Genomic DNA, 22320 nt, shown 5'->3' on the forward strand with positions numbered 1-22320 from the left:
AGACCAGAGCACAAGTGAAGAGGTGCAGCCCTGTTGTGCTGTGAGAAGTGAAGGGGTCTCCAGCTGCAGAACGGTAAAATAAATACAGGCACACAAACCAAAAAAGGCAGAGGGGAAAATGTCTGTAGTGACACAGAATCACAGAATGTTAGGGGCTGGAAGGGACCTCCAAAGCTCATCCAGTCCAACCCCCCTGCCAGACAAGCAGCACCTAGAGCAGGTGGCACAGGAACACATCCAGCTGGGGTTGGAATATCTCCAGAGACAGAGACTCCACAACCCCCCTGGGCAGCCTGATCCAGGGCTCTCTCACCCTCACAGGGAAAAATTTCTTCCTCCAGTTTCCATGGAACTTCCTCTGCTTCAACTTCCACCACTGCCCCTTGTGCTGGCATTGGGCATCACCCAGCAGAGCCTGGCTCCAGCCTCTGGGCACTCCCCCTGCACATCTTGAGCACCAGCAATGAGGTCACCTCTCAGGCTCCTCCTCTGCAAGCTCCAGAGCCCTCAGCTCCCTCAGGCTCTCCTCCTCAGGAAGATCTTCCACTGCCTTCAGCATCTTTGTGGATCTGTGCTGGACTCTTCCAAGCAGTTCCCTGAGGTCCTTCTTGAACTGAGGGGCCCAGAACTGGACACAATATTCCAGATGTGGCCTCAGCAGGGCAGAGGAGAGGGGGGGGAGAAACTTTCTCGACTTACCACAGCCCTTCTAATCCAGCCCAGGATGCCCTTGGCCTTCTACCTCTCAGTTAGGAATGTTTTCTGCTCTACATGGCATGTTTCCTGCCCATTTGAGTGTGTACAGGTATTAGAGGAGCTCTCATCTATTCAGTTATTGCTTAGAATTGGTTGGACTCAGTGCTTTGGTTACTCAGGTTACTGATCAGGTTACTGATCTGCTTTGGTGTGACGAATGTTTCTTTAATGAGTCTGTTGCTGCTCTATTTATCATACCACAGGTGACATAAAGAGGCAGTAAAGCATCTCAGCTAACAGGGAGTGTACTGACAGCAGTCAGGTAGTGTTCAGAGAAAAGGGGAATAGCTTCTAGAGTGATCAGTGGGAGCTAAGAAATGCTCATATTTCATCCTCTGTATTAAGCAGCCATCAGATTTATTTTTATCTAACTGAATGGAAGCATAACCCACCCACCCCACCCCCCCTTTATTACAATTAAATATAGATTTTATATGGAGGAATTACAGAAGTAACCAGGTTGGAAAACACCTCAGAGATCATCCAGTCCAACCTCTCACCCAACCCCATCCAATCAACTCACCCATGGCACTGAGTGCCTCATCCAGGCTGCTTTGAAACACTTCCAGGGATGGTGACTCCACCACCTCCCTGGGCAGCACATCCCAATGGCCAAACTCTCTGTTTGGGAATAATTTCTTCCTCACCTCCAGCCCAAACTTCCCCTGGAGCAGCTTGAGACTGTGTCCTCTTGTTCTGTTGCTGGTTGCTTAGGAGAAGAGCCCAACCCCCACCTGGCTACAACCTCCCTTCAGGGAGTTGTAGAGAGCAATGAGGTCTCCCCTGAGCCTCCTCTTCTGCAGGCTAAACACCCCCAGCTCCCTCAGCCTCTCCTCACAGGGCTCTGCTCCAGACCCCTCCCCAGCCTTGCTGCCCTTCTCTGGACACGTTCAGGTGTCTCAATGTCCTTCTTAAATTGAGGAGCCCAGACCTGGACACAGCACTCAAGGTGTGGCCTAACCAGTGCTGAGCACAGGGCAGGATGACTTCCCTGCTCCTGCTGGCCACACTCTTGCTGATGCAGGCCAGGATGCCATTGGCCTTCTTGGCCACCTGGGCACACTGCTGGCTCCTCTTCAGCTGCTCTCCACCAGCACCCCCAGGTCCCTCTCTGCCTGGCTGCTCTCCAGCCATTCTGACCCCAGCCTCGAGCACTGCCTGGGGTTGTTGTGGCCAAAGGGTAGAACCCAGCACTCAGCCTTGTTAAACCTCATGCCCTTGGACTCTGCCCATCTGTCCAGCCTGGCAAGGTCCCTCTGCAGAGCCCTCCTACCCTCTAACAGATCAACTCCTGCATCTGCAAACTTATTGATGATGGACTCCATCCTCTTGTCCAGATCATCAATAAAGATATTAAACAGGATAATGCCCAACACTGGTGCCTTGGGGACACCACTGGTGACTGGCTGGCAGTGCCACCATTCACCACCACTCTCTGGGCTCAGCCCTCCAGCCAGTTCCTAACCCAGCACAGAGTGCTCCTGTCCAAGCCATGAGCTGCCAGCTTGGCCAGGAACTTGCCTGGGGATGGTGTCACATACAGAGGGATGGGATTTGTGTTTTAAACAAATGCAAGCACCACTTTTGTGCCAGCTCTGCAAGAGTGTGATCTGGGCTGCAGCTTTGAGTATTTCATAGTTAGTGAGCAAGAAAAGGAAGTTTGATTTTGCTGAGTGGTTTCTGAGCCATAAATTCCTGCTTCAGTGAGGGCTGGGAACATTCTTGGTTTTCCTGACAAAATCAAAGGCAATCAAGCAGCAAAATCTGATGTCCGGGCTGTTAAGTCCTGTAAGTTTAATACTTCCATTGATCAGAAGATGAATTCATGGTCTATATATTTTCAGCACTGCTAAAGTCCACATCATTTAATTGTTAATCTAAGGGTCAAAAGCAAATTAACATAATAATATCAGAACTGCACTGCCCTGAAATCATAGACTCCTAGAATGGTCTGGGCCAGAAGGGATCTCCGAAGCTCATCCAGTCCAACCCCTCTGCAGTCAGCAGGGACATCCCCAACTAGATCAGAGCCCTCTCCAGCCTCACCTTGAATATCTCCAGGGATGGAGCCTCAACCACCTCCCTGGGCAACCTCTTCCAGTGTTCCACCACCCTCATGCTGCACAACTTCTTCCTCACATCCAATCTCAATCTGCTCTGCTCTACTTTGAAGCCATTGTCCCTGCTCCTGTCCCTGCAGGCCTTTGCAAACAGTCTCTCTCCATCATGCTGAAATTAACTCTAATGTGACAAATGGAGAAATGAAGGCAAGGGTGAAATAACCAGAGATGGGGTCCTGTTGGAAGTCCAGTTAGGATTTCTTTGATTTTTTTTTTTTTTCTCATGAGTACCTTCCATGGCAGGCCTGAGGTCTCCTGGTCTGTATACCTCTGAATGAAATGCAGCCACATCTTTCTGCAGTTGCTTGCTGCCACATCATGAAATGCAGTTTGGACCTCATGTGGTCATCTCATGTATAGTTTCATCCATGCATAGGTACATAGGAGTTGGTGAAGTCTTCCTTTTCACCTGGACTTGCATATCACAGCTCAGCATGATGGAACAAAGCTGGAAGTAATGGAATAAAGCTGGAAGTAATGGAACAAAGATAGAAGGGGGTAGATTCAGGCTGGATTTGAGGAAGAAGTTCTTCCCCATGAGAGTGGTGAGAGCCTGGAATGGGTTGTGCAGGGAGGTGGTTGAGGCCTCACCCCTGGAGGTGTTTGCAGCCAGGCTGGATGAGGCTCTGGCCAGCCTGATCTAGTGTGAGGTGTCCCTGCCCATGGCAGGGGGGTTGGAACTGGCTGAGCCTTGAGGTCCCTTCCAACCCTGACAATTCTATGATTCTGTGATTTACTTGGAACAACTTTTTAGGGTGGCCTCGTGGTATTTAGCTTGCATGGATTAATGGCATTTTGCATATAATTGAGTGTTACCTCCTTCTCATTTGCATAACACCAGCAAGCTCAGCAATAACAACAACAAAAAAATAATAATGCAAGCAAACTCAACAAAATCCAAAACCACATGGCAGCAGAAATGCAGAGCTGGCAGTCACTGCCAGGAGAAAGCGCAGCAAGGGACTGAAGGTGATGGTAGTTGAGCAGATGGCAAAACAACAACAAATGGAAAAGAAGAACAGTAGCCCAAAAAATGGAGGGCATGCATTTGGGCTCTTAGATGACCTTTTATGTTTCACCCAGATTGTATCGGGTTGGAAGGGACACCTCCAAATAGGTCAGGCTGCCCAGGGCCACATCAAGTCTCATCTTGGATGTCTGCAGGGATGGGGTCTCAACCACATCCCTGGGCAACCCATTCCAGTATTTCACCAGAACTTCCTCCTTATGTCCAACCTAAATCTACCCTGCTCCAGTTTCAAACCATTGCTCCTTGGCCTTATGGTTGCAAACCCTTTTAAACAGCCTTCCTGCAGATCTCCTTCAGATATTGAAATGTAGCTATAAGATGTCCTTGAAGCCTTCTCTTCTCCAGGTTGAACAGCCTCAACTCTCTCAGCCTGTCTGCATACAACAGGTGCTCCAGCTCTCTGATCACCTTTGTGGCCCTCTTCAGGACCCAATCCAGCAGGTCTATGTCTCTATTATGTTGGGGGTCCCACAGCTGGACACAGTACTCCAGGTGAGGTCTCTCCAGAGCAGAGCAGAGGAGCAGAACCACCTCTCTTGACCTGGTGGCCACACTTCTTTTGATGCAGCCCAGGATGCCATTGGCCTTCTGGACTGCAAGTGCCCATTGCTGACTCATGTCCAGCTTCTCATCCACCAGCACCCCCAAGTCCTTTTCTGCAGGGCTGCTCTCAGTTTCATCATCCCCCAACCTGGATTGATATCGAGGAGTGCTCCAAGCTAGGTTTAGGAAATATCATCTCTTGGAAACTGCCAAATCAGGCCTCAAAACAGCTGGCACCTGGTGTGTGTTTTGTGGTTTGCAACTGAGAAAAGTTCCATCTTTTACAGATGGATTTGGTGGATAAAATCCTCAGGAGTGACTGAGGGACAGTCCTTACAGATCTGTGTTTAAGCTCCCCATGAAAAGGCTGTTGCTGGTCTCTGCTCACAGGTAATTAGTGACAGAGCAACAGGGAAGAGCCTCAAGCTGCAGCAGGGCAGGGTCAGACTGGACAGGAGGAAGAATTTTTCCCCATCCAGAGTGGTCAGGGATTGGAATGTGCTGGGCAGGGAGGTGGTGGAGTCCCCAAGCCTGGCTGTGTTTGAAGGTGGTTTGGCTGTGGTGCTTGGGGCTGTGGTTTAGGGGTGAGCCCTGCAGAGCAGGGTTGTGGGTTGGACTTGGTGCTCCTGAGGGGCTTTTCCAGCCAGAATGTTTCTGTGGTTCTGTGATTCTGTGACTGACAGAGCAGTTGTAAGACCAAAGCCTCAGTGCTGTATAAGTAGATCATGTTCAGCTAAAAGCAGCTTTCCATGGGGGAGAGGGGTGGTGTGTTTGACAGGAGGTCTGACAGAAGGGCAGCTCTACAACGAGTAGTTCTCCAGAAGAGAAGAGCAGACAGCCCAACACGAGGGCTTGTGCACACAAAACTTCTGACAGACTCCCCTGTCTTACACGTTGAGACCTACTTGTAGCAAGCAAGGGGAGCAAATTAATGACTTGAAAGTTGTGAACAGTTCTTCTGTCCCTGGTCTGGTGTGTGCTAACCAGATAGAATCATAGATTCATTGAATCATTGAATCATGCAATCATACAATTATTGGATCATACAATCATTGAATCATTGAATCTATAGATTCATAGAAGCATAGAATCATACAATCATTGAATCATTGAATCATTGAATCATACAATCATTGAATCATAGATTCATAGAATCATTGAATTATACAATCATTCAACCATAGAATCATAGATTCATAGAATTATAGAATTAATTGAATCATAGAATTATTCAATCATAGTGTCATAGATTAATAAAATCATTGAATCATTGAATCATAGAAGCATAGAATCATACAATCATACAATTATTGAATCATACAATTATTGAATCATACAATTATTGAATCATACAATTATTGAATCATACAATCATTGAATCATAGAAGCATAGAATCATACAATCATACAATTATTGAATCATACAATTATTGAATCATACAATCATTGAATCATAGAAGCATAGAATCATAAAATCATAGAAGCATAGAATCATACAATCATACAATCATTGAATCATAGAATCATAGGTTCATAGAATCATTGAATCATAGAATCATAGATTTATAGAATCATTGAATCATAGAATCACAGAATCATAGAACAATAGAATGGTCCAGGCTGGAAGGGACTTCCAAAGTTCAACCTCCATGCAGTCAGCAGGGACATTCCTAACTAGATCAGGTTGTACAGGGCCTTGTTGAGCCTCACCTTGAATATCTTTAGTCTTGAGAAAAGGAGGCTCAGTGGAGACCTCATTGCTGTCTACAATACCTGAAGGGTGGTTGTAGCCAGGTGGGGGTTAGTCTTTTGTTCCAGGCACCCAGCAAGAGAACAAGAGGACACAGCCTCAAGCTGTGCAAGGGGAAGTTTAGGCTGGATCTTAGAAAGAAGTTCTTCCCAGAAAGAGAGATTGGCCATTGGGATGTGCTGCCCAGGGAGGTGGTGGGGTCAGTGTCCCTGGAGGTGTTTAAGCAAAGCCTGAATGAGGCACTCAGTGCCATGGTCTGGTTGATTAGTTAGGGTTGGGTGATCAGTTGGACTTGATGATCTTGGAGGTCTCTTCCAACCTGGTTGATTCTGTGATTCTCCAGGGATGGGGCCTCAGCCACTTCCCTGGGCAACCTGTTCAAGTGTTCCACTACCCTCACAGTAAAGAACTTGTTCCTAAAGTAAAGAACTTGTTCCTAAACGACTGATGGGGCTGATGAGAGCCTCAGATCTCTAGGATGATGATTTTTTAGCATGAAACACGTCTTCTGTGCCTCCAAGGTCATGGAAAACTTCCTTGGACAGTGTTGTCCCTGTTGACTGTGAGTGAGCCCCTGCTGACACCCTGAGACGTGGAGGCTGATGAACTGTGGCACCCCTCACGGCATGGAGTCCTGCTCCCTTTCAACAGCAAGAGAAAAAAGGGTCAGAATCTGGTCAGAATCAAATGGCTAATTACAATCATCCCAGTAATTACAGTAAAGTGCTGCTGCTGGAGGGTGATTATGGATTTGTATACACCTCAGCTTCTCCTTTTTAACCTTGGGGGAAGGCAGCCTTCTCTTTTCTTGCTTTGTAGAATGCTTCCTTCTTTGTGCACTGGAGGGAAAAAAAAAAACCAAACCCTGAAGGATTATTCAGCTCTACAAAACAGAATGGAATCCTGTCTTTAAATGTCAAAAGCTAGTGATGGGGAGGAGAGAGGGCAAACTTCATTCCTTGGCTGGTATTCTGAGTACTCAGAAATCACTTATGAAATGAAATACTTCAGGTTTTGGGAGCAGCTGGTGTGAAGCAGGGTGAGGGTCATACTGTCTTGAGGAAGACATGAATGCACAGGTGGAAGAAGTGTTCTACAAAGATCCTTCTCATTTCAAGCCTTTTTTCTTGGGGGAAAAAAAAAAACCACACCAAAAACAAAGAGAAACTTAGTTCTGAGTGAATTTATAACATCCAGGTGTGAGTGCATGTATAACCTTATAACATCTGTTGGCATGAGGAAACAGAATTTGGTATCACTGTTAATGAAATATTGGGCAGAGACTGGCTGGAGAGCAACCCTGAAGAAAAGGCCTTGGGGGTGCTGGGGGAGGAGAAGCTCACCAGGAGCCAGCAGGGAGCACTTGCAGCCCAGAGAGCCAAGCAGAGCCTGGGCTGCAGCAAGAGAAGTGTGGCCAGCAGGGCCAGGGAGGGGATTCTCCCCCTCTGCTCCACTCTGCTCAGACCACAGCTGGAGCTCTGGGTCCAGTTCTGGAGCCTCTGTTCCAGGAAGGATCTGGAGGTGCTGAAGGACAGCCTGAGAGAGTTGGGGTTGTGCAGTCTGGAGAAGAGAAGGATCCCAGGAGACCTTCTTGTGGCCTTCCAGGATCTGAAGGGGGCTCCAGGAAATCTGGGGAGGGACTTCTGAGGGTGTCAGGGAGTGATAGGACTGGGGGGAATGGAGCAAAACTAGAAGTGGGTAGATACAGATTGGCTGTTAGGAAGAAGTTGTTCCCCATGAGGGTGGTGAGAGACTGGCAGAGGTTGCCCAGGGAGGTGGTGGAAGCCTCATGCCTGGAGGTTTTTGCAGCCAGGCTGGATGTGGCTGTGAGCAACCTGCTGGAGTGTGAGGTGTCCCTGCCCATGGCAGGGGGGTTGGAACTGGCTGAGCCTTGAGGTCCCTTCCAACCCTGACAATTCCGTGATTCTATGAAATATAAATGACAGAAGAAGTGCTTGCCTTTCAGATTGTTTCTCTTTATCTATCAAAGTTGTCTTCAAATAAATATCTACTTACTGGAAAAATAATGCAAAAATTGAAAACAGAAAGTAGTGCTCCTGTTTGCTTTCTCACCATCTTCCTACCTGCATGTTTCTTGGCATTGAATAGACTGCTAAAGAAAATCATAGAATCTGCTAAAGAGAATCTGCTAAAGAGAATCATAGAATCATAGAACTTTCAGGATTGGAAAGGACCTCAATGCTCAGCCAGTTCCAACCCCACTGCCATGGGCAGGGACACCTCACACTCCAGCAGGTTGCTCACAGCCACATCCAGCCTGGCTGCAAAAACCTCCAGGTGAAGACAAATTCAGTACAGAAATGAATGATGTTATATGAAGGATATTTTTCTGTGAATAGGGAAAAAAATAAAATGAAAAACCACAAATGGGGCAAAATAAAAACTTAAGAATGAGCAAGGAAGTGGTGCTTACAGAGTTGTGCAAACTGCATTTCATGTGTACCCAACATGTGCCTGCCAGTGATAAGAAAACCTTTCAATACCCTTCAAACGATTTGCAGTTGGAATTACTGCCTTTACAAATCCACATGGGCCTCGTTCCTGGGCAGCCATTAGCCCCTGGACACTAAACAAAGTGGCAAATTACTGGATTCTTCTCAAAATCAAGAGATTAAGGTCTCTGAAGGTGATGTCATGAAGTCTCTGAGCCATGCTGGGGGCACACTGAGCAACTAAGCAATGCAGGGATGGAAATTGGGACTTAGAGCAATACTTTTTTGCTTGAGTGAAGGATTAGAAAAGTCTCTGCCTTGTGGTCTTTCTGTCATTTAAAGAAAACTGAATCCCCTTTTCACAGAGGGAATCAGAGCTGTGCATTTTAATTTCCCCTCCAAGAAACAGGCTGGACATGCAATCAAATGAGGTCACAGCATCACAGTGTCACAGCACAGTAGAGGTTTGAAGGGACCTCCAGAGATCATCCAGTCCAACCCCCCTGCCACAGCAGGATCACTTAGGGGAGTCTACACAGGAATGAATCTCCAGAGAAGGAGACTCCACAGCCTCTCTGGGTAGTGGATTGAACCTCAGTGTGGCTCCTTAGCAGGATCAGGGAAGTCATTCTGCCCAGAGGTTGTACATTCCTTTGTGCTACTACAGGTAGTTGTGCTCAGCTCTGGTGAGGCCACACCTTGAGTCTTGTGCCCAGGTTTGGACACCTCAATCCAAGAGAGATGTGGAGGTGCTGGACTGAGTGCAGGCTCTGGCCAGCCTGCTCTAGTGTGAGGTGTCCCTGCCCATGGCAGGGGGGTTGGAACTGGATGATCCTTCTGGTCCCTTCCAACCCTGATTCTGTGATTCTATGATTCTATGATGGTGCTGAAGGGAGTGCAGAGGAGGGCAAGGAAACTGTGAAGGGCCTGGACAAAAATCCTGTGAGGAGTGACTGAGGGATCTGGGGATGGTTAGTTTGGAAAAGAGGAAGCTGGGGGGAGACCTCCTGGCTCTCTGCAGCTCCTTGAAAGGAGGTTGTGGAAAGCTTGGTGCTGGTGTCTTCTCACAGGTAATTAGTGATAGAACCAGAAGGAATGGCCTCGAGCTGTGACTGGGTAGGCTCAAACTGGACAGTAGGAAGGATTTTTTCCCATCAAGAGTGGTCAGGGATTGGAATGTGCTGGGCAGGGAGGTGGTGGAGTCCCCAAGCCTGGCTGTGTTTGAAGGTGGTTTGGCTGTGGTGCTTGGGGCTGTGGTTTAGGGGTGAGCCTTGCAGAGTAGGGTTGTGGGTTGGACTTGGTGATCCTGAGGGGCTTTGCCAACCTGAATGGTTCTGTGGTTCTGTGATCTGCTTATTCACTTGAAATGTCTAAATTTATCGAGTGGGTCGCTTTGGATAGGTTCAGAACCAATTCAGGCCATGGATGCTTACCAGAAAGTGATTGCCACTAGAACTACTTCTCATCTCTGCTGTTCTGTCTCTTTTTTCTTTTTCTACATTTCTGTGCATGATGTGGCTGTGCATTCCAGAGACTGAAGGAGCTGAAACAGAGGGAGTTTGCTCGGAACGTAGCATCAAAGTCACGCAAAGATGAGAGGAAGCAGGAGAAGGCTCTCCAACGTTTGCACAAGCTGGCTGAGCTAAGGAAGGAGAGAACCTGGTAAGTGCAGAACTGCTGAAACAGAGAGAAAAACAAAATGCTCTGAAACCACACCAAGCTGGGAGCAGGTGACACCAAGCTGGGGGCAGGAATCGATCTTTTGGAGGGTAGGAGGGCTCTGCAGAGGAACCTTGCCAGGCTGCACAGATGGGCAGAGCCCAAAAGGATGGCATTCAACAAGTCCAAGTGCTGGGTGCTGCACTTTGGATACAACAACCCCATGCAGAGCTACAGGCTGGGGACAGAGTGGCTGGAGAGCAGCCAGGCAGAGAGGGACCTGGGGGTGCTGGTGGAGAGCAGCTGAAGAGGAGCCAGCAGTGTGCCCAGGTGGCCAAGAAGGCCAATGGCATCCTGGCCTGCATCAGCAAGAGTGTGGCCAGCAGGAGCAGGGAAGTCATCCTGCCCTGTGCTCAGCACTGGTTAGGCCACACCTTGAGTGCTGTGTCCAGGTCTGGGCTCCTCAGTTGAAGGAAGATGTTGAGATGCTGGAAGGTGTCCAGAGAAGGGCAGCAAGGCTGGGGAGGGGTCTGGAGCAGAGCCCTGTGAGGAGAGGCTGAGGGAGCTGGGGGTGTTTAGCCTGGAGAAGAGGAGGCTCAGGGGAGACCTTCTTGCTCTCTACAACTGCCTGAAGGGAGGTTGTAGCCAGGTGGGGGTTGGGCTCTTCTCCCAGGCAACCAGTGACAGAAGGAGAGGACACAGTCTCAAGCTGTGCAAGGGGAAGTTTAGGCTGGAGGTGAGGAGAAAGTTCTTCCCAGAAAGAGTAATTGGCCATTGGGATGTGCTGCCCAGGGAGGTGGTGGAGTCACCATCCCTGGAGGTGTTCAAAAAAAGCTTGGATGTGGCACTTGGAGCCAGGGTTTAGTTGTCAGGAGGTGTTAGGTATTAGCTAATAGGTTGGACTTGATGATCTCTGAGGTCTTTTCCAACCTGGGTGATTCTGTGACAAGAATCCCTATACTCTTAGCTGCTGCTGCGGGCTGTGGAGAGGCTGCCAGAGGCCCTCAGCTGGAGCCCAGCTCCTGCCTTCCAACATCCTTTTGGAAGCAGCAATTTGCTTCACGCTCTGTGAAGGAATGAATGTTTAACATGGCTTTTTCTTTTTTTTTCTTCCAGTGGAGCAAAATTGACATGTATTTTTAGTGGGAAAAAAAAAAAAAAGGAGAGAGAGAGATGTGTTTCATATATATTTCATAAAAGCAGGCATGCTGCTTGAAAGCTGAGTGAAGTAGGTCATGCGTTTGAAGGCTGCCACTACTTCATTGATGAGGTGAAGAACGCAGTCTGGCTTTCCAGGATGTAACAGATCCCTCTGGTTTAGTTCTCAAACTCCTCTGCTCGCTTGGGAAAGCATCCAGAAAGCTTAGGGTTTAGATTCCAGTGACTGGACTCTAGAGCAGTGAAGATTTTAGAGCAGTGAAGGTGAAAGGAACCTGGGGGAGGGAGAGGTTCTGGTGGATGGAAGTGTGACCAGGACCCAGCAATGTGCTCTGGTGGCCAAGAAGGCCAAGGGCATCCTGGGGTGGATTAGAAGGGCTGTGGTCAGTAGGTCAAGAGAGGTTCTCCTCCCCCTCTCCTCTGCCCTGCTGAGGCCACATCTGGAATATTGTGTCCAGTTCTGGGTCCAATCAGGGAACTGCCTGAGAGAGTCCAGCACAGAGGCACAAAGATGCTGAAGGCAGTGGAAGATCTTCCTGAGGAGGAGAGCCTGAGGGAGCTGAGGGCTCTGGAGCTTGCAGAGGAGGAGCCTGAGAGGTGACCTCATTGCTGGTGCTCAAGATGTGCAGGGGGAGTGCCCAGAGGCTGGAGCCAGGCTCTGCTGGGTGATGCCCAATGCCAGCACAAGGGGCAGTGGTGGAAGATGAGGCAGAGGAAGTTTCATGGATAAAGGAGGAAAAAGTCTTCCCTGTGAGGGTGACAGAGTTCTGGAAGAGACTGCCCGGAGGGGTTATGGAGTCTCCTTCTCTGGAGATACTCAGACCCCACCTGGATGCATTCCTGTGTGACCTGCTCTAGGTGCTCCTGCTCTGGCAGAGGGGTTGGACTGGATGAGCTTTGAGGTCCATTCCAGCCCTTTGAAATTGTGTGATTCTGTGAGATTCTGTTATTCTGTGATTTTCTTATATTCTTATATTCTGTGATATTCTTATATATAAAAAGGTGAGGGCTGCTTTTCTTCAGCTCAAGGGGGTGGTTAGCTCTGCCTGGCTAGTCGTGCCCTGTAGTGTTGAGTCTGGGCAGGCTGTTAACATTAAGGTTGAGCTTGCTAATTGTGACATGTCCTTACAAAAATGCCACAAGTGTGGCACCACCACCAAGCCACTGAAAATTCATGTGCCAGCTTTTCACAAAGGAAACTCAAGGGGAGTAAAAGTGAAAAGAGTAGATCACACAGGATCACAGGACATTAGAGGGTGGAAGGGACCTCCAGAGGACATCAAGTCCACCCCCCCTGCCAGAGCAGGACCAGAGAATCCAGCACAGGTCACACAGGAACACATCCAGACAGGGCTGGAAAGGCTCCAGAGAAGGAGACTCCACAACCTCTCTGGGCAGCCTCTTCCAGTGCTCTGTCACCCTCACAGTCAAGAAGTTCCTCCTCATGTTGGGGTGGAACCTCCTGTGCTGCAGTTTCTATCCATTGCTCCTTGTCCTATCCCAGGGTGCAACTGAGCAGAGGCTGTCCCCTTCCTCCTGACCCCAGCCCTCAGCTATTTATAAACATTTATTAAATCCCCTCTCAGTCTTCCCTTCTGCAGACTATAAAGCCCCAGGTCTGTCAGCCTCTGATCACAGGGCAGTGCTCCAGATGCTTTCTTTTTATCTAGCCCTCCTCTAACCAGATGAACTGACAGAGAAGCTCAACCAAGTTGTAGCTCTTGCTCAGTAATTGTCTCTTTCTCCCCAGTTTGGACAGTGGGCAACATGCTGAAATAAATTCTCTCTACACAGGTGGATGGGACATGAATGTTGTGAGCCTGTTTGACATGAGCAATGAAACATCTGTGATTTATGGTTTTATAACAACTCAAGCAAAGACTCCTTCTCCTCCCTCCATGTTTTCACTGTCCAAATTGAATACTTAAGCATCATCATTTTTGTGTTCCCAGCTTTAGCTATTATCATCCCCCCTTAAACCTACTCCCAAGACCTGCATTTGACATATTTTGGGAGAAAGAGGAGAGAGGAGTAGAGTTTTGTTGTTTCAGCTTTGTTGGTGTTTTGTTTTGTTGGTTTGTTATTTTTTTTTTTATATATAGCTTTCTTCTAGTTCCTGAAGGAGAATTTCTCTCTGAGCTTTATTTCTCTGTTTAATAGCTGCTGTTTAATACCACTTCACATCCTGAGAGGTGCGACAGAGATGAAACACAGGATTTTTTTTTTTTAAAGTGGTATTTTCTAGGTTGATGTATTTGTTTGGGGTTTTGTTGGTTTTTTTGGGGTTTTTTTAAGTTCCTTTTTTATTGGGTTCAGGAAAGGATTTCTGTGTTTTTTCAGTTTTTTGGGTTTTTTTAGTGCATATCTTCAGTTTATGAAGACCTGGACAAGGCAGGAATTCTGATGAAGAATTCCTTCCTCATAAAACCTGTACCTTAATTTCTAAACCAAATCATTACATTTGGGATTCCTTATTTCAGCACTTCTTGGGGTCCTAAATGACACTTGCAAGGTTTTTCAATGACCCCTCATCTAGATTCATAGATTCACTGAATCACAGAATATTAGAGGTTGGAAGGGACCTCCAGAGATCATCCACTCCAACCCCCCTGCCAGAGCAGCAGCACCCAGGGGAGTCTGCACAGGAATGCATCCAGCTGGGGTTGGAAAGGCTCCACAGAAGGAGACTCCACAACCTCTCTGGGCAGCCTGCTCCAGGGCTCTGGCACCCTCACACCAAAGAAGTTTCTCCTCCTGTTGAGCTGAAACCTTCTCTGGTCCAGTTTGTCTCCATTGTTCCTTGGCTTCTTGCTGTGCACCACCCAAAAGAGCTTGGCCCCCTCCACTTGACCCCCAGCCCTCAGCTCTTGACAGACATTGATCAGATCCCTCTCAGCCTTCTCTTCTCCACACTAAACAGCCCCAGGGCTCTCAGTCTCTCTTCCCAGGGCAGATGCTCAAGTCCCCTAAGCATCCTCCTGCCTCTCCCTTGGCCTCTCTCCAGCAGCTCTCTGTCTCTCTTGACCTGGGGAGCCCCAAACTGGACACAGGATTGCAGCTGTGGTCTCAGCAGGGCAGAGCAGAGGGGGAGCAGAACCTCCCTAGCCCTGCTGGCCACACTTTTCTTGCTGCCCCCCAGGATCCCATTGGCTCTGATGTTCCATTAACCTGGGATCTTCAGGATACCAATTCTTCCCTGCACTCATCCTCATCTAGTGCAGTGAGGCAGTGAAACAGTGGAGTTGTTGCTAACAGAAAGTCCTTTGCCTGAAAGGAGAGTGTGGAAAAGCTCTCCCTTGGACTTTCTCCAGCAGGTCTCTGTCTCTCTTGAATTGGGGAGCCCCAAACTTGACCCAAGTTTGGTCTCACTAGGGCACAGTAGAATTTATAGAATACCAGGTTGGAAGGGACCTCAAGGATCATCCACAGTCCAACCTTTCAGGGTAAGAAGTACAAATGAGCTGGCCCAGCACCCTGTCAAGCTGGGCCTTGAAACTGTCTGATGTAGGGCAGTATGTAGTACTGCTCTGCATTGTAACATAAAACAGTTTGGTTAAAACAAGCCCAGGAAGAATTGTTTTCACATAGGTTCATTACTCCTAGTGCTGAGCAGTTCCTGTGGATCCTGGAAAACTGACAGCTTAAACAGTTTTTTTCTCCTCTCTTTGCTTCCCTATTAAGTCAAATAGAACAGATGGGAAGAGGACATGGAATGAAGAACAGAAGCAGACAGTGATAAATTTTTTCTCAAGAGGGATGAATCACTTACTGCACTACTGTCAGCTGAAACACTCTCCCCAATATTATTTCTCCCTGAGAGAAACTGCTGAGATGGCAGCAGCTTGGTCTGTGAGCACAAATAGGATGGGAGCTGCTGGGTGATTGCCTGTGGGCACAGCAGCACTCACTGGGATGATGACTAAGAGGAAAAGTGGTCTGTGAGGTGCTCTCTCCTTTAATCACAGACTCACAGAACCATTCAGGTTGGCAAAGCCCCTCAGGAGCACCAAGTCCAACCCACAACCCTACTCTACAAGGCTCACCCCTAAACCACAGCCCCAAGCACCACAGCCAAACCACCTTCAAACACAGCCAGGCTTGGGGACTCCACCACCTCCCTGCCCAGCACATCCCAATCCCTGAACACTCTTGGGGGGAAAAAATTCTTCCTCCTGTCCAGTCTGACCCTGCCCTGCTGCAGCTTGAGGCTGTTCCCTCTTGTTCTATCACTAATTACTTGTGAGAAGAGAGCAGCACCAACCTCTCCACAGGCTGTAGAGAGCCAGGAGGTCTCCTCTCATCCTCCTCTTTTCCAAACTAACCATCCCCAGCTCCTTCAGTTGCTCTTCATCAGATTAATTCTCCAGGCCCTTCACAGCTTCTTTGCCCTCCTCTGCACTCCCTCCAGCACCAGCATAGAAGCATAGAAGCATAGAATCAGTCAGGTTTGGAAGGGACCAGAAGGATCATCCAGTTCCAACCCCCCTGCCATGGGCAGGGACACCCCACACTCAATCAGGCTGGCCAGAGTCTGCACTCCCTCCAGCATCTCCACATCTCTCTTGGATTGAGGTGCCCAAAACTGGACACAGCACTCAAGGTGTGGCCTCACCAGGGCTGAGCACAAGTACAGTCAGTAGCACAAAGGAATGTACAACCTCTGCCATTTGTGGTAGTGGTGTTGCAACCCTGACGGTCTACTGGGAGGGCAAGTGAGATGTCTTGGGAGATAGATGCTGTCTCCTGAGGCTAACCAATGTGTCTAGGGGAAGAGAGCTACCTTGCAGGAATACAGCCCTTCAGCTGATTACTTCACATGAAGGAACTGAGGGCACAGTATTTACTCACTAGATTTTTTCATACTAGGCAACAGATCTTCCTGTAACAGATGTGTGGTGGGTTGAAATTACCCCCCAAAATAAAATTGCCAGAATAGTTCAGCAAACAAGGCTATATTTACAAGCAAAACTATGTGCTCTTGTGGCCAAGAAGGTCAATGGGATCCTGGGGGGCATTCAGAGAAGTGTGTCCAGCAGATCCAGGGAGGTTCTCCTCCCCCTCTCCTCTGCCCTGCTGAGACCTCACCTGGAATATTGCATCCAGGTCTGGGCTCCCCAGTTCAGAAGGGACAGGGAAAGAGTCCAAGGGAGGGTTACAAGGAGGATGAAAGGACTGGAGCAATGCCCTATGAGGAGAGGCTGAGAGCCCTGGGGGTGTTTAGTGTGGAGAGGAGAAAGCTGAGAGAGGATCTGATTAATGTCTAGCAATAGCTGAGGGCTGGGGGTCAAGAGGGAGGGGACAGGGACAGGCTCTGCTCACTTGTGCCCTGTGATAGGACAAGGGGCAATGGATGGAAACTGCAGCACAGGAGGTTCCACCTCAACATGAGGAGGAACTTCTTCCCTGTGAGGGTGACAGAGTACTGGAAGAGGCTGCCCAGAGAGGTTGTGGAGTCTCCTTCTCTGGAGATATTCAGGACCCATCTGGATGTGTTCCTGTGTGACCTGTGCTGGATTCTCTGGTCCTGCTCTGGCAGGGGGGTTGGACTGGAAGATCTTCAGAGGTCCCTTCCAATCCCCAATATCCTCTGATCCTGTGAACTACAATCTAGAAATATGAAATGCAATGAATATGTACAAAACATACAATATTTACATATATTTACAATTTATAAACAACACAAGATCCCCCCTGGACAAAACCAGAGGGTTACCAACAGCTTCCTCTTCTTCCCTCCCTTCCCCCCATTACACAGGACAAGAGGGAAAAAGGAGAAAAGCAGAGAGTAGCTTATTTGTACTTACCCAAAACAAAGAACACAGCCAAGCCAAGCAAAAGCCCCCAGCTAGTACCTGCCAGAGCGAGCAACCAAAAAAAAAAGAGTTAGTTTATACAACTAATCTTATGTTAGTTATCAGACCAAAGGGATTATTTAGACCTTATCATTATTTTCCTTTTTACATCCAATGGTAATTTGCTTACATTCTACCACTTTTCTACTCAATTTGTGGAAAATTTTCGTAGACAGCCTAAAACTGCCACAATATGATATTTTTCCATACTCTAAATTTACCTATCCACAGATTCTCCTGATTCCTAACAAAAAAAATAATCTCAGAGTGTGGTGCAGTATTTCCTGGGCTGCAGCAAGAGAAGTGTGGCCAGCAGGGCCAGGGAGGGGATTCTCCCCCTCTGCTCCACTCTGCTGAGACCACACCTGGAGCTCTGTGTCCAGTTCTGGAGCCTCTGTTCCAGGAAGGATCTGGAGGTGCTGGAATGTGTCCAGAGAAGGGCCATGAGGATGAGCAGAGGGCTGGAGCTGCTCTGCTCTGGAGACAGCCTGAGAGTTGGGGTTGTTCAGTCTGGAGAAGAGAAGGCTCTGAGGAGACCTTCCAGTATCTGAAGGGGGCTACAAGAAAGCTGGGGAGGGACTTCTGAGGGTGTCAGGGAGTGATAGGACTGGGGGGAATGGAACAAAACTAGAAATGGGGAGATTCAGATTGGATGTTAGGAAGAAGCTCTTCCCCGTGAGGGTGGTGAGACACTGGCAGAGGTTGCCCAGGGAGGTGGTGGAAGCCTCATGCCTGGAGGTTTTTGCAGCCAGGCTGGATGTGGCTGTGAGCAACCTGCTGTAGTGTGAGGTGTCCCTGCCCATGGCAGGGGGGTTGGAACTGGCTGAGCCTTGAGGTCCCTTCCGACCCTGACAATTCTATGCTTGTATGACTCACAGGTTTTGTTTTCTTTCCCAGTGCTCCTGGAAGTGGCCCTATGTTCAAATCCACTACCGTGACTGTGAGAGATCACTGCGGGGACAGCCCACGGAGCGCTGCCGGGGACTCCGCCGGCCAGCAGGAGCTCAGCGCTGCACCAGCGCACGACGCGCAGAGCTGCAACCAGGAGGCTTCTCTGATCACTTCCACCCCTGGAAACCCATGTGGTAGCAAATCCGACCCTGGCAGACGTGGAGATCAGGTTCAAGGAGCTCAAGGACCTAGAGTTGGGTTCTCTTTTGCTTTCCCTAAGAAAGCAGCAGTCAAACTGGAGTCTTCAGCTGCTGTTTTCTATGAGTTTAATGAGGAAGGGTCTATGGAGCATGGGTTTAGTAGAAGAAGTAGGTTTGTTCCAGGAGGATGTAACCTTCAGTCTCCTTCAGTGGCAGAAATTGTCCTGTGTCCTGAGGAGAGGCATAACTGTTTTCACCCACTGGTGGAAAAATGCACAGATGCAGCAGAAGCTCCTGAAGCTCAGGAGTCAAAGGAACCGGCCAGTGAAGAAAGCAGGGAGCTGGAGACTCCTCTCTTAGCTGCTGCTGTGTCCCACTCAAAGCAAGTGGTGTCCTCAGACATGGATAGCTACATTATTGATGTAAGTGGAGCAGACTTACCAGACCAAACGCTGCCAGCAGTTGAGGACAGTGCTATGGTGCTGCCCCTGGACTGCAGTGGTTATGAGCTGCAGGCAAACAGGGCTCTCGTGCAGGCGGTTGTGGAGGATGCTTTATCTCTGCAGGATGTTGTGGAGGAAAACGGTAAGGACAGGAGCAGTGATTCATCCACAACTGCAACGGAAATAAACAAACTGGGGGCAGACACCTTGGTCCCATTGCCATCTGAAGATGGTCATAGCAAACCAGATGTGTGCAAGAGATCTTGTGAACCCTTTGTTCCTGTTCTTAGCAAGCATGGGTCCAATATTCTCCAGTGGCCGTCGGAAATGTTAATTTACACAAGTACAGACCCTCCGATTTCTTACAGCTGTAACCCTTTATATTTTGATTTCAAGTCATCAAGAGCAAGCAGCAGCCAAGACAAGCCCAAGCATCCACCAAACATACCTCATCTGCACCACAAAACTGAAGCCAACCATAGCCCAGTCTCAGATTTCACAAACAAACCCACTTCAGAATGTGGTGATGATGAAACAGAAACGAATCAAACCCTGTGCAGCTCCACAACGCCCCTTAGCAGTGAGGTTTCCTTCATCAGAAGATGTCATCTTGCAAAAAACCAAAACAAAGTGTCCTTGGATGAGTCCTTCAGGATTAGAAAAACAGAAAAGTATCACATCTCTAAAAATCACTTACGACAAAGCACTGTGATAGATGAGAAACATAACAAAGTCTGGATCAAAGCAAGCCATGAAAAATGGCTTCACAAAAGCAGAAAGCGGAAAAGGAGGAGAAAATTATGTCACTGTCATCATCATCACCATCACCATCATCATCATCACTGCGGGGACACGACAAGGGCAGAAACAGAGATGTCCTCCATGGCTGACAAAGAAATCAGTTACAGAGATGAGATTAAGTATCAGCACTTCCAAAACACTCCAGAGAATTGCAGGCAGGATGCAGGGAGTATCTGGCTAGCAACAGGTGAGACACAACAGTCTCACCAAAGCCTTGGCATTGAAAATGGTCACAAGAGAGTGGTGTCTGTGTCAGGTCACGTGCACAGGGACAGAGGCTGGTGTGACATCTGGAGTGCCAGAAACAGCAGACAGCACCACGGCTGTAAGCGCCTGCACAGAAGGAGCAAAGCAAGCTGCCGGAGGCAGGCAAAGCAGCTGGCCCCGAGTTCCAGGAGGCACAGCTTGAGGTGCTCTAAAATGTGTTGTGGCTGGAAAGTCAGGAGACCAAGCTGTAGCCCAGAGAGTAAGTGTTTAGGCCACTGCAGTGAGGAGAAGAGTCCAAGTCAAAACCAGTCCATAAAGAGAGGCTACAACATCCTGACAGAGGAACCTGAAAAACCTCACTGCAAGCGGAGGCAGCATACCTCCTCTTCCTCCTCCTCCTCCTCCTCCTCCTCTTCCTCCTCCTCCTCCTCATCATCATCAGATGACAGCTCCTACGGACAGACATCATCAGCAGAGGAGTATCTAAGGCAAGCACATGCACATCACAAGGCTAAAGGCAGATGCAGGAGAAGGAAAACTAGAACCCATCACATATTCCTTGCCAGGAGTGCCAGAAGGGAGACCTCCAGACCTGCCAGAGAAAACTCTGCAAGTTCCACCTCAAAGGTTTCAGAGGACTTCTTGACTCAAGACAGCGTAAAGGAAGGTAGGGTAGATCCCAAAGCTGACCACACAAAAGATACAGATGAAGCAATGCAGCTGGAGGAGGAAAGCAAATCACCTCTAGAAACTGAGAGCTGCCCCGTGCTGGCAGATGACAAACAGGTGGCAGGCACAGCGACGGAGAGCGCTCCGAGTGCGTTTCCTGATGCCATCGCAGGGTCTGCTGCTGCTGTTCCTGAGCGCGGTGCCCCAGCAGCTGCTGGCCCCCAGGATGCTCCCCCGCAGGAAGAAAAGAAAAAGGAAAGTGTCAGCAGTCCCGAAAATCAAGCTCGTTACAAAGGTCCCCTCCCGAACAGACACTTGGAACAAGCTCCTCCTAAGCCCTACCTTTGCCATTACGAACTGTCCGAGTCCCTGCCCCACGAGAAAATGAACGACGTGTCAAGCGAGTGGGTGCCCTGCAACCCTGGCGTCTTCGGCAGCCCTCCCCCCTTGCCCTTCAAAGAAGCACATGGCAACAGTCACACCTTTATTGCTACGGAGCAGTTAATAGCCCCCTTTGCCCTGCCCGACCAGACGCTGATATTCCCTCCCGAGAACCACGAGAAGTTCAAAGAGCTGCCGTCGGAGGCGTACCAGCAGGTCGTGCCGCAAAACCTGCTGGCCGGCAAAGTGAAGTTCTCCTTCCCCCCCGCCGCGGCCGTGCAGGCCCCCAGCTCCCCGCTGCAGCCCTTGCCCTTGCAGCCGCCGCTCTGTTCTACCTCCGTTACCACCATCCACCACACCATCCTCCAGCAGCACGCTGCCGCCACGACGCTGAAGGTTCTCCAGCCCCACCAGCAGTTCCTCTCGCAGGTCCCTGCCCTTTCCAGAGCTCCTTTACCTCACCTGCCGGTAGGACCGAGGCTTTGCCCGGCAGGGCACGCAGCCTTCGTGGCCCCGCCGCATTTGCCGCTAATGCCGCCCTCGGTCCTGCACCCGACCCAGCTGGCGTTTCCCCCCCTGCCTCACACCGTCTTCCCTTCCCTGCTCTCCCCACACCCGGCTGTCATCCCCCTGCAGCCCCTCTTCTAGGGGCAGGTTCTCGGGGATGGGGAAAGGAGCCTTCAGCTGGATCACAGGAGGTTAGGGGATGGAAGGGACCTCCGGAGATCGTCGAATCCAACCCCCCTTCTAGAACAGCATCAGAGAATCTAGCACAGGTCACACAAGAACGAATTTCGATGGGTGTGGTGGTTTTAATGTAGGGGGGGGGGAGATTTTCAACCCACCACAATGGGTCTTGAAAGTCTCCAGAGAAGGAGACTCCACAACCTCTCTGGGGAGCGTGTTCCAGAGCTGCCCCCCTGTTTCTACAGTCCCTTTGGCTTTGCAAAATGGTTCTGTTAACATTTCCCCCCCACCCCCCCACCCCCCTTCCTTGAGAAGTATTTACTGTAAAGTATAAGGATGCAAACCTTCATGTAAAGCTCAGACCTATACTATGACTAAAGCACTGAATAGTCTGATACTAATATGAACTCTATATATAAAGTGCAGAATCATGTCTTAGAATATGTATAATGTATATAAAAGATATTTATAGTTCTATAACTTATGTTGTAAAGTATTCACTTTTTTGGTTTGGTTTGGTTTTTTTTTTTTATCTTTGTGTATTTGCACCTATTTAATGTTTAGACAAAGCTGATGCACTATGTTTTGTACTCTGTTCTCTCAAACTGTAAATCTAGTGACAAACTATCTCTTGCAATAAATTTTTTTTGTTAACTACTTTGAGTGTATCAAAAAAGGAAAAAAAAATATCTTTCATTATGAGCCTCGTGGATGGGGGTT

General features: G+C 48.9%; 1 protein-coding gene across 1 annotated transcript in view; it reads left to right on the forward strand.

Annotated features, from left to right (window-relative positions):
• Positions 1–21561, forward strand: part of ZNF804A (zinc finger protein 804A) — a 60140-nt gene extending 38579 nt beyond the window's left edge. The window contains exons 3-4 of the mRNA XM_054380893.1: positions 10184–10314; positions 18219–21561. Of these exons, the coding sequence (XP_054236868.1) occupies positions 10184–10314; positions 18219–21561 (3474 nt within the window). The remainder of the gene's footprint in view (positions 1–10183; positions 10315–18218) is intronic.
• Positions 21562–22320: the final 759 nt, after the last annotated feature.

Source organism: Indicator indicator, chromosome 5 (assembly GCF_027791375.1).
Source record: "Indicator indicator isolate 239-I01 chromosome 5, UM_Iind_1.1, whole genome shotgun sequence".
Taxonomy (NCBI): domain Eukaryota; kingdom Metazoa; phylum Chordata; class Aves; order Piciformes; family Indicatoridae; genus Indicator; species Indicator indicator.